At 38.1% G+C, this 12,804-nt stretch overlaps 1 protein-coding gene and 1 non-coding gene across 2 annotated transcripts; both read right to left on the bottom strand.

Annotated features, from left to right (window-relative positions):
- Positions 1-3,515: 3,515 nt before the first annotated feature.
- On the bottom strand, positions 3,516-3,622 carry LOC122090266. Its single transcript, XR_006143505.1, has one exon. It is a non-coding gene; the product is annotated as a small nucleolar RNA R71 (small nucleolar RNA).
- Positions 3,623-12,129: 8,507 nt separating this feature from the next.
- LOC122089696 lies at positions 12,130-12,441 on the bottom strand. Its single transcript, XM_042659396.1, has one exon. The coding sequence runs from the start codon at positions 12,439-12,441 to the stop codon at positions 12,130-12,132; it is 312 nt and encodes a 103-aa protein (XP_042515330.1).
- Between the last annotated feature and the right edge of the window lie 363 nt (positions 12,442-12,804).

Here is a 12,804-nt window from a genome sequence, read left to right as displayed (position 1 = left end):
ATTTGAGATTACCTGAAGGTTGAGAATGGTTGAAGAAGAAGACGTTGATAGTGTGGCACAACAGCAGCACTCCATTTTCCAGGCAACGCCTGAACTTGACTAACAGACCAGAAGAAATAAGCGTAGGCCATAGGAGAAGACGAGTGGTCTTGATTTTTTTTTTTTAAATTTCGGGAAAATAAAATATGGACCACAAAATAATGGGAAGATGGATTTCTCTAGAGTGAGAACCAAGTCAGCAATTCGGCCGAATAATTTGAATCGAATTTTTCCGAATTAAATGAAAATTTCTGATCGAATCCAAATAAAAAATAAAAATCGGTAAAATTTGCGATTTTTTCTAAAGTGAATATAAAATGCAAATAAATCATGATGAACCGGATTAAATCAAATTATTCGGTTACCATTAACCCACTTAAAAAAAAAAAGCAAAACCAAACTTTGAAGTCGGGTTTTGGCCTTTTGGGTTTCCACTTTCCACTTTCCACTTACGGCATCTTCTGGTTCTAGGGCTTCTGCCGGTCCGTGGACTCTTGAGGCTACGGGCTACTCGTGACCTCACTCCTTCTGATCCACTTCCTTCCTACCAGAATTTGCTATAATCGGAGTTGATCAGTTGAATGGTTGAATTAGAAAGCCCGTGAATGTCTCCTAAAAGTGAAGAAATGGTTTAACCCCAATGGTTACCTCGTTCATCTCTCAATCTCCACCGCGGCACCGCCATATCTTTGTTTTCATCTCATTCTTGTCTGCTCACCAGACTTGGGGACGTCTATCTAGTAAAAGCCTCACCACTTCTAAGTGAACTCCAAACCCTAATTCTCTCTCTCTCTCTCTCTCTCTCTCTCTTCACGCCAAAGATCATCTGTCATAGGAGTTTTTCTCTGATTGTATCTAACTGCCCTCTCTGTGTTAAAATTTATAGCTCATAACTGGTCAGAAGACTCAGAACCAGAGCCCTAGCTCTTACAGCAACTCGAAAATTCTCGAAGAATTAGGGCTTATCCCAGCATCTACTTTTGGTTTCGGGTGAGACATCCTATCGATCGGTTTTTATGTTTTACTTTTCTTCACCATCCCCTCATGTCTCATGATCTCATCTCAAAATCCTTTTTTTTTTTTTTTTTTGTTCAGCAACACTTTTGTTTCATAGATTTGGATTTTTTTTTTAATTGAATGAAATTTGTGAAATCACGATTTCAGTTTAACACTTTAACTACATGCTTACAAAAGACAAATGTCTTGTAAATTTCCTTTAACTACTTTAAGGTTTTTATTTCGAATCAAAAGAAAAAAATTGAGTACAATAGCCTCTGTGGACTATCGAAGTAGTAAGGAGTAAGGCCGTTTTCTCAATGGCCATTGCTCCTTTTTGCTAGTGTCTTTCTAACCATGTCATCACGTAATTTATTTTCACACTATCCATTCCTTCCAGGCAATTGTTGAGGAACTAAACTATGTTGCACAGAGTGGGCAATACAAAACTTGCAAGAAATTGGAGCAATCAGAAATAAAAGAAAAACGACATCCTCTATTAAGTAAGTCTGCTGCCCCACTTGGCTGTTTCTATCACTGTGTTATTCTCCTCTAGAGTTTATCATGGATGATTCATGTTCTGGATCAGAATGTCTTTTCTGGTTCTGTTCTTTTAATTATTAGAGGTGTTATACCTCTGGCATATCGGGGCATTCAAACTTAGGTTTATCAGATTAAAATCTCTGTATCAGCACAGTAATCGAATGAATTTCTGCTATTATGTTCTACTCATAATGCAAAAATCTTAGTATTCTTAGTATGTTTTCTTTGGACTACACATCAAGAGAGGTTTCCTTGATCATAAGGTGTAAATGACCCATGCTATTGTATAGGCTATGCATGTTGGTGGGACTTGAAAACTTGATTCTTTAATCATCCAAAGGCTATTTGCTTATATAATGTAATTATTAATATGATTTGTTTGTTTGTTTATATGAAATAATTTTTATGTTATTTTTTTGTGTTTCAACTTTCAACAAATAGGAAAAATGGGAAGGCAAAAAGATAAGTTTTGGCAACATGCTAAGCCACTTGATAGTTCACATTTCAAATGCAAATTTTGTAAAAAATAAGTTTATGGAGGGGTCACTCACCTCAAGTATCATTTAGCTAAGGTTAGTGGTCATGATGTTGCCCCTTGTGAGAAAGTATCTGATGATATCCAAGCAGAAGCTCTTCTTGCTATTAATTCTGAATCAAGTAGTAAAAAACGTAAGAGTTGTACCAGTGGTGAGAGTATAGTTGATTCCTCTCCTTTGACTCCTTTAACTTTGCATCCCTCGGGCTAAGTAGAGATACCTACTTGTGTGCCTCTCTCTAGCTTTATTCCCTTTAATTTGGTTTATTTTATTTCAGCACTTTTCTTTTACTTTTTACTTTATTACCTTTCTTGGAGTATTTAAATTCCCAGATGATGAATGGTTAGGTTTTTAAATTCAATTGCAATTCTAATTTTCCTAGCTGTGTTGGTTAGGACATTATTTTAGATGCATGTGTTTTAGGGCAGTAGTTAGAAGTAGATCACAATCATCAATTCACACACTTTTGCATTACTAGAAGAAGCTAAAAATAAAGTGATTGCCTCCTTGTGTTCGACCCATAGCTATGATGAACCGTACGCTTGTGATTACTTTTAAATCTCAAATAAATTTTTGGTGTCATTACCGAGTAGACAGTTCTATGTTATTTTTCGCATTTTTTTGATATATCAAAGTGCTTTATTTTCTTTTTCTTTTATCATTTATTGAATTCCTGAGAAGAACTTGCAATAATAGTTGTATCGGTAGAGGTCACCAAGCCTCACAGTATGGTAAAGACAAGTTTCGCCCTGTAGCAGTATCTTAGAAATTGAGGAACCCCTATTCCCTGCCATTAAGCTCGCAAAAAGCCAAAAAATTAAAAATATATATATTTTCCATTCTTTTGTGCTTGTGCTAGTCTTATCCAAGGTGTAGGTAGTGTTCTATTGCATGAGTGCTGGGTGGGTACGTAAATACTATGAATCAGTTAGAAAGGAGAAATCCAACAAATAGGGACCTTATACATATACTCTTATCAATACCATTCATTATGGGAGACCTAGACAAACAACAAAACCATCCACCACAACCCCCTCCTACTACTCTGAAAGATAGGTTCTACCCTGCTACAGCAGTCCAACCTTCCTGCATAGTTCTACCACATGGCCAGTGCAATAATTATGAGCTCAAATCTTAGTACATCACTATGTTGCCCCACTTCCATGTGCTGACCTCTGAGGATGCATATTTATTTGTAAGGGAATTTGAATGAGGTATATGTTCTAATTAAAATCTAATAGCTTTCTGATGATGCTATTAAGCCTAGGTTCATCACTTTTGCATTGAAAGACCAAGCTAAGAAGTGGTTTTATGGGTGGGTTACCCACAAATTTCATAACCACATAGGAACAGTTCATAGTTGTCTTCCTCAAGAAGTTTTTCCCAACTCACAAGACCAATAAGCTTAGAAGTCATATCCTTCAGTTTAGGCAAAAGCCTAGTGAGTCCTTTTCTAAACTTATGAAGAGATTCAAGGATCTACTCCAAGAATGCCCTCACCATGGCCTAGACTTATGCCATTTATGCCAAATAATTTATGAGGGTATTAATTAGCCAACTAAAAAAAATGACAGAGTCTATATGCCCTAGGGGACTCAAATCCTTTACAGATGAAGGAAAGGCATGGGAATTCTAACTTTTTTTTTGATAGGTAGGGAGGGAAGCAGGTAACAACTAGGGGGTTCGAACTCAAGACCTCTTGGTGAGCATGGGATTTTTGCACACAACAGTTCACCAACTGCACTACGCAGTTGTTGTTATGGGAATTCTTACTTGACTTAGTTGACAAAACCTGTGAGTGGGAATCAACCCAAGAAAGTGAAAGAACCATAGAAGGGAAAGGATATTTTGTGGATGGGTTAGTAGCAAGGAAGCCCACTTGGATAGCCTAATCAAAAGGATTGAGGTTATATTCTTAAAGAGCCATCATCAGTCAATTTGGTTAATATGTGCACTTGGTGCCAGTCCCCTGGACATGTTATAGAAGAATGCACCAACACCTCTAGGGGTACTTCCAATGAAACTATGAATGCTTTATATCAGAATAATCTATATAGTAACACTTACAATCCAGGGTGGAGAAATCACCCAAATTTCTCCTAGAACAAGAGCAAGCAAGAAAGGCCTTCCAATTTCCATAATCATGGTCAACCTGGACCCCAAAGGCCTCCCTTTGCACAACAGTCTTTTATCTAAAATACTTTTCTTAGGCCAAATGTAGGACCTCAGGCTAGTTTCCCTAGGTCCCCTCTCCTATCATATTATCAGCAACCCCCTGGGTTTACCAACACTGGAGAGGCAAGCAGATTGAGTGACTTGAAAAAAAATATGGCTCTCCTTATGAAAAGCCATCAAAATCTTACAAGAGAACTCTCCCAAGTTGACTCAATTTTGCATGAGAGGGAGAAAGGAACCTTGTCCAGTCAACTAGTGCCAAACCTCAATAGTGTGTTAGTTCACAAGCACCAACTAATGCATCATTGAATGTTGTATAAGGTCAAACCCAACAAGTGCCTTCCAACCAATGTTATGCTGTTTATGCCCTTGGGAGTGGCCAAGAGTACTAATAGAGTGTTCCTAAATCCTCTCCATCTATTAATCCTATTAACTCTCCTTCTATTGAGAACACAAATGTGCCTTTTGTTCTAGGTTCGTCTAATGAACCTAAAGCCACTGAAGATGATTTGATTGAGGAAACCAAAAATATTCTAAAAAAGAGAAAATCCCTAATAGTCCTTATGTTCCCCCTATCCCCTTTCCTAATTGCTTGGTAAACAAAAAGAAGACTGCTTCCATGGACAAGATTTTAGAACTCTTCAAAAAGGTAGAAGTGAACATCCCTCTTTTAGATGCGATATCCCAAATCCCCACCTATGCAAAGGTCTTGAAAGATTTTTATACTCATAAACGTATCATTAGTGTGCCTAAAAAACATTTTTAGTAGGTAACATTAGTTCCATAATTACTTAGCTTATAGCCACCAAGTATAAGGATCCAGGGAGCCCTACCATAGCTTGTGTCATAGGCAACACCTACATTGAGCATGCCTTACTTTACCTTGGTACAAGTGTAAACCTTTTACCTTACCATGTGTATAAGCAACTAGGATTGGGAGTATTGAAAGCCACTAGAACTACTCTTCAATTGGTAGATAGGTCTGTTAAGATTCCTAAAGGGATGGTTGACGATGTCTTACTTAAGGTGGGGGAATTTATTTTCCCTATTGATTTCATTATGTTAGATACCAATCCCTTCTCAACTAAGGATGAGATCCCAATAATTCTAGGAAGATTTTTTAGATGATTTAATTATCAACTTTGATATTGATTTTGATTCAAAATTCCAAGAATGTATGGATAAATTGGATGAGAATAATGAAAATTTCTTTTCTAAAGTCTTGAGTCTTCACACACCTGTGGAGCCCTTAGGATCTCCTTCCAATTCCATTCTTAAACTTTCTATAGTTGAGCTCCTTAAGCTAGATCTTAAGGAGTTGCCATTTAATTTAAGGTATGCTTTCTTAGGGCCTGACTAGATTCTTACGGTAATAATTTCTTCAGATTTGACTTCAAGACAAGAAGAGGAATTACTTAAAGTGTTAAAAGACAATAAGGAAGCCCTAGGATGGGCCATGGCTTATATCAAGGGTAAAAGTCCTTCTATTGTGTAACATCATATACATCTTATGGAAGATTCCAAATCATCCACGGAACCCCAAAGAAAAGCTAATCCAGTGATGATAAAAGCCATTAAGAAAGAGATCCTAAAGTGCTTTGATCATGGAATGATTTATTCTATTTCTGATAGCCAATAGGTAAGCCCAGTTCACATAGTGCCTAAGAAATCTGGTGTTACTGTAGTTCCCAATGCCAATAACGAAACTAATTCCAACCCGTGTCCAAATAAGGTGGAGAGTGTGTATAGACTACAGGAAACTTAATGCAGCAACCTGGAAGGACCACTTCCCATTGCCATTTATTGACCACATGTTATAGAGGTTAGCTGGACATGAGTACTATTGTTTTCTTGATAGATATTCTGGCTATAACTAGACTCCAATTGCTTTAGATGACCAACATAAGACCACTTTTACATACCCGTATGGGACATTTGCTTACAGGCATATGCCCTTTGGGCTTTGCAATGCCTCTGTTACGTTCCAACAATGCATAATGAGCATCTTTTATGACATAGTCAAAATATTCTTAGAAGTATTTATGGATGACTTTTCGATTCATGGGAATTTCCTATTATGAGTGTCTTCACCATCTTTCCCTTATGTTGAAAATGTGCATATCAAAGGATTTAGTTTTGAATTGGGAGAAATGTCATTTTATGGTAAAATCTGATAGTATTTTAGGCCATACAGTACCTAAGGAGGGAATTAAGGTAGATAGAGCCAAAGTAAATTTAATTGATAATTTACCACCTTCTCAATCTGTTAAGGACTTTCGGTCTTTTTTGGGCCATGCTGGCTTCTATAGAAGGTTTATTAAATACTTTACTCAGATAGCCTGGCCTCTCACTGCACTTCTTGCCAAATATCAAACTTTTGAGTTTTCTAAAGAGTGCCTAGAATCCTTCAAGCGACTTAAGAAGGAGTTGACCAATTCACCCATTGTTCAACCACCTGTTTGGACTGAACCTTTTGAATTGATGTGTGATGCTTCAGATTTCGCCATAGGAGCAGTTTTGGGTCAAAGGATTAATAAGCTATCCACTGTCATTTACTATGCTAGTAGGACCTTAAATGATGCACAACTCAACTATACAACCACTAAAAAAGAATTTTTAGCTGTTGTGTTTGCGCTAGAAAAGTTTTGATCTTACTTAGTTGGTTCACATGTGGTGGTGTATACTGATCATTCCGCTTTTAGATACCTTGTTTAGAAGAAGGATGCCAAAGCCTATTTTATTAGGTAGATTTTACTTTAGCAAGAGTTTGATTTGGAAATCAGGGATAAGAAAGGAGTTGAAAACCTAGTTGCAGAACATTTATTCCGGCTTTCCAATTCCTGAACAGTCGATTCTCCAGTCAATGAGAATTTTCCAGATGAATAGTTATTTGCAGTGTCAAGTAAACCATGGTTTGCTGACATTGTCAACTTTTTAGTTTCTGGTGTGACTCCGATCACTGGTCTCTTAAGATAGGTATCGATTCCTTTCCCAAGTTAAGCATTTCTTTTAGGACTTTTCAAAGTTTTTCCTGACCAAATTATCAAACATTATGTGCCTGATCATGAGCGACACTCAATTTTATCTTTTTTCCATGATCATGCAAGTGGTGGACACTTTGGCCCTAAGAAGACTGCCGCAAAGGTTCGCCAATGCGAATTTTATTAGCCCACTCTTTTTCGAGGTGCCTTTGATTTTTGCAAGCCTTGTCCTGCCTGCCAGTTTTTCAGCCATATCAATAAGAGGAACATAAAGCCCCTTAACCCTATTTTGGAGTTGAGATCTTTAATGTGTGGAGCATCGATTTCATAGACCATTCTCTAATTCCTTCAAGAATTTGTACATACTTTTGGCCATTGATTATGTTTCTAACTGGATATAGGTCATACCTTGTAAATCTAATCACCACAAAGTAGTGGTCCAGTTTCACAAAGAAAACATCTTTTAGCGCTTTGGTACACCAGGTGCTATAATTAGTGATAGGGGTACTCATTTTTGTAATTGACCTTTTGAGGCCTTGATGAAAAAGTATGGGATCACCCATAAGTTAGCTACCCCTTATCACCCCCAAACTAGTAGCCAAGTGGAGGTGTCTAATAGGAAAATCAAGTAAATCTTAGAGAAAACTGTTAATCCCAACCGTAAGAATTGGTCTGTTAGGCTTATTGATGCCTTGTGGGTCCATCGGACTGCATTCAAGACTGAATTAGAGCATAAGGCCTTTTAGGCCATCAAGAAACTCAATTATTGTCTGATGCGGGTATTCATCGTATCTCCAACTATTTGAGTTGGTGGAACTTAGGAATGATGCTAATGACAGTTCTAGGATTTACAAGGAAAAGACCAAAGCCTTCTATGTTAAGCACATTTTGTACAAATCTTTTGTGATTGGTGATAAGGTCTTATTGTACAACTCTCGGTTGCACTTTTTCCCTGGTAAGCTTAAATCCTAATGGGATAACCCATTTATTGTCCATAATGTCTATCCCCATGGGGTTGTGGAGATTTTGAATCCAGGACTAGGGGTAATTTCGAAGGTTAATGGTCAGCGTTTAAAATCATTCCTCGAACTTCCTACTACGGCTAGTGAAGAGGTCATGGATCTCCATGAACCTCTTTACACAAATGACTAAATTTTCACCTGGTATGACCCCCTTGCATTGTCTTTGCTTTTAATTATTTCCTCATGCATTTAAGACATTACATGACTTAAGTGTGGGGGAGGAAAACCAGTTCTTTTTGTTTTTATTTTTTTTTCTTCCCCTTTTTTGTTTTTGTTTTTTGTTTTTTTGCTTGCTAAGGATGAAGTCCTACTTTGGCTTTGGCTAATGATCATACCATTTGGTTGCTTGATGTATGAAAGTAATAATTTTGATTAAGGTACCCAATTGAATGCATAAAAACCTTGTTGAGAAAAAAGATACAAGCTTGTGTCTTGAGGTGAGACTCTCTTTTGAAAAATAAGACCCTTGTTTTACTGTGTTGAACCATATGTAAGTCTGTGGGTTCCTTAGACTTTTGATTTGGAGTTGAGACCTTTTTAGATTGGCATGAGTTGACAAGTACACAATTTTAAATGAAGTGTGAAAAGTGATATAAATGAAAAATAAGAGTTGATTTCCTTAGAACTAGACAGGACATTGCGCCTCAGGACGCGTGCTGTCTTGATCGAAACTCTTAGGAAGAAATTTCTGAAAGAACTCTGGCATCACTGTCTATGTGGGAATATGCAAAAAATGAAGCTATATAGTAACTTGGATGTCTGGTGTTTGCTCCATCATGTCATTCGGGCCAACAATAGTGGAGTAGGATAGAGTTTATTATTTAAAAAAAAAACCACACAGCAGGAAAGTCTGTGAAAATGTCATCAATGCCTTGGTAACATGTTTAGTAAAAACACTCTAATGCCTTAGTCCTTGGTTCCCTATTACTTCACAAGTGGTCTTGCCATAAGATAAGGATGTTTTAGAAGAGATATGGTGAGTTCCGAATTAAGAAATATGCTGGTGTCTGGAATTGATATGGGTTAATAGAAATTCAAGTGTGGGTGTCCCTAGATATAGTGTAAGAGGACTTATCTTTGCTCTGGATCGGTATGGCCCTTACCTTTAGCCAAGGTTGGGATTTGTTTTTTTCTAACTTTTGGGCGTATATGCACTGCAAACACCCATGAGACACAACTCATCCTCTAGGGGTGATCTCATGGTTTAAAGGCTTGTTGAACATGATAAGTGCAACCGTGATTCCTATGAAAGTGAGATTTTTTTTTTACTTTTTATTCTTTTTGTTTTGCGCGAGGACTAGCAAAGTCTAAGTGTGAAGGAATTCTGATGAGCACATTTATGTGTGAAATCTTAGGTAGTAAAGTGTGCATTTTTACATATTTAGAATGGCGCTATCTTGGGTTTTTCTCTCTTTTGCAGATTTTGTATTTAAAAGATCTTGGGGAATATTGGGTGCCATATCTCCAATTTTACACATAAAGAGGTCACGTTTCTTTTCATGGCTATGAGGAGGATGAAATTCTGAGTAAGATAGATGTGTCACATTAAAAGTGCACATTCGTTTAGACACCCGTACACGTGATTATTCTCGTTAGGCCAGAAAAAGAATAATGGCTCAGAATAGACCAAGATACAGGCCTAGCCCTTCTTCTGCAGTTGTCCCAGAGGTACAAGAGACAGTCCAAATTCCAAAAACGTAGGAGGGACCCACATTGGGTGCCATTTTCTCTCTCCTTTAGGCATTGAACGCAAGATCTCCTACTTTTTGGAGATTTGGTTGAAGATCTCCTACTTTCCACTTAAAAGACAAGGGGCATGGATGAAATTTCCAATTCAAATAGAAGATTTCCCAAATCCATCAAAGAAAGAGAAGAAAATCATCTAAGAGTGGCTGCCATGCATGAAGAAGAGAGAGAAAATAGAAAATAAAGAGAAAATATAGGAAAAAAGGAAAGAAAAATTGTGGGAACCTCCTCTTTCCTATTTTCTCTCCTCTTCCCTCCACCTCTTCAAAATTGTCCAAAGGACCCTAACTTGGACGTCCTTCTCTTCTCTCCCCTATTCCCTATAAAAAGGGAGTCAACCAAGCCAAAGTGGGAGTCCTTCTCTTGTGCTTCTCTTCTCTTCTTCTCCTAATTTGTTATACTCTCTTTTAAGTTCTAGTTTTAGTTCTTTATTTTCCCTTTAAACACTTTTGTAATTGGTTTCATTAAATTAATGCAAAGTCTTTTATGTTTATTTGTTTAGCTATTCAAGTTATAATAATTTTAATTTACTAGTTCAAGGCTTAGATCTTGGTGATAAGAACCAAGCTTTGGAGCATCTCTGTTCAAGTGCAAGTTTCGCTTTAAGATTTGTTTTCTCCAGACCTAGCAATTTCAGATTTGGTTTTTAGGGCTGGTAGTATTTCAAATCGATCAAGTTTTTTATTCAAGGATTGAAGTTCAGGTAAATAGGCTTCTATAGTAGTTTTCTCATCCCCCTTCTCATTCCCTCTTCTTGCTACCCATTCATTCTTAATTTAGGATTTTAATTTTCAGTTTTACTTTGATGCTTTCCCTTTCCCCCAAGGTCCTTGGCTAGAGGGACCTTTCCCTAGCTGGCTTTTCCCCTCTCTAGCCATTGAACCATCCTTTTACTTTGATTATTTATATTACATCCCTTTCCCTAAAGCCAAGTAGAAAAGTCCTTGTAAGAGTACTCTCTAGTCAAGTAGGGAAGCTCGTACTATAGGTGGTGCATCCCTTGGGCTAAGTAGAGATACTTACTTGTGTGCCTCTCTCTAGCTTTATTTCCTTTTTATTTTGTTTATTTTATTTCAACACTTTTTTTTTTTACTTTTTTTCTTTATTGCCTTGTTTTGAGTATTTAAATTCCTAGATGATGAATGGTTAGAGTTAGATAATGAATGGTTAGGTTTTTAATTTCAATTGTAATTCCAATTTCCCTAGTTGTGTTGGATAGGACGTTATTTTAGATGCATGTGTTTTAGGGCGGTAGTTAGAAATAGATCACAATCATCAATCCATACACTTTCGCATTACTAGAAGAAGATAAAAATTAAGTGGCTGCCTCCTTGTGTTCGACCCATAGCTACGATAATCAGTACACTTGTGGTTACTTTTAAATCTCAAATAGGGACATTAGCCTCACTCATTTTAATCTGGTTGTATCCTGAATAAGCATCCATAAAGCTCAATATCTCGTGTCCCGAGGTTGCATCAATTAGGAGGTCTATCTTTGGGGGGGGTAGCTATCCTTCGGGCAGGCTTTGTTCAGATCCATGAAGTTTATACATATCCTCCATTTCCCATTTACTTTCGGAACCATCACTATGTTGGAGATCCACTCGGGATACCGAATCTCCTAAATGAACTTGGCCTTCAGCAACTTTTCTACCTCTGCATTTATCTTATGCTACCTTTCAGGGGAAAAGGTCCTTTTACTAGTTTCTTCATTGGATCAACACTTAGTTGATGCTCTATTACCTCTCAGGCTATTCCAAGCATGTCTGAGGCTTTCCAAGCGAAGATGTTGGAATTAGCTCGGAGAAACGATGTGGCCTCGTTCCGCTGCTTTTCGTACATTAACGCCCCGACCTGAACTTGATGGGTCGAGTCCCCTTTTTCAATATCGACCTGGACGAGATCCTCCAGGCCCTTATTTGGTTCCCCTCTTTGAGGGTTGGATTCATCCCACAGGTCTTCTATTGGTAGCGCTTCGCTAGGTTTCTCTTTTCCCGATAATATGGTAGCATAGAACTTTCAGGACACCTCTTGATCACCTCTGCATTCTCTAATTCCATTCTTTGTCGGAAATTTCAACTTGAGATGGGGTCAGGAGACTACGGCCTTCAGCAACTTTAGACTAACCCTTCTAAGTATGGTGTTGTATACAGAGGTGATGGCGACCACCAGGAAGTTTATCATCAGTGAAGCTTTGCAGTCCCTTGTCCCCACCCTTACTGGTAGCTCGATTGAGCCTTTGACTTTGACTAAAGCCCCCGAGAACCCTTGTAAAAGTTTTTCAACTTTCTTCAACTTCTCTTTGCTTAGGCCCATATTTTGATAAGCTTCAAGGAATAGGATATCAGCTAAACTATCATTATCCACCAGGATTCTCTTCACCTTGCAATTGGCGATCGTCATGGTTATCACTAGAGCGTCATCATGGGGTGTTTACACTCCCACCAGGTCTTCGTCTAAGAAAGATATTACTGCTCCCATCCTTGCCTTCTTATTTGACCACTCAGTCTCGTGGACACTTTTGGCATAGGCCTTAGCCTTTCAGGTCGATAGGGAACTTTCTCCTGCAGCTAATCCTCTGCTGATAGTTGCTATCACCTTGGTTGGGCTGTTTTGGTCGTCTTGGGGGCGAGGATTATTCCTCTTGGGTGTCCAAGCTCTTTGCCACTCCCGATTATCTCTATGAGCTGGTTCCCCCCTTTCACGATGACCCCTTCTCTCTCCTTGGCGGTTGTCTCTCTGATCATTGCCATCCTAGGCGTATTC

This window comes from Macadamia integrifolia, chromosome 9, assembly GCF_013358625.1.
Source record: "Macadamia integrifolia cultivar HAES 741 chromosome 9, SCU_Mint_v3, whole genome shotgun sequence".
Taxonomy (NCBI): Eukaryota; Viridiplantae; Streptophyta; class Magnoliopsida; order Proteales; family Proteaceae; genus Macadamia; species Macadamia integrifolia.
This window is presented reverse-complemented; position numbering and strand designations above follow the sequence as displayed.

Bases quoted from the DNA above. Each gene is read 5' to 3' on its own strand.
- LOC122089696 (XM_042659396.1), bottom strand. From the start codon at position 12,441: ATGACGATCGCCAATTGCAAGGTGAAGAGAATCCTGGTGGATAATGAT.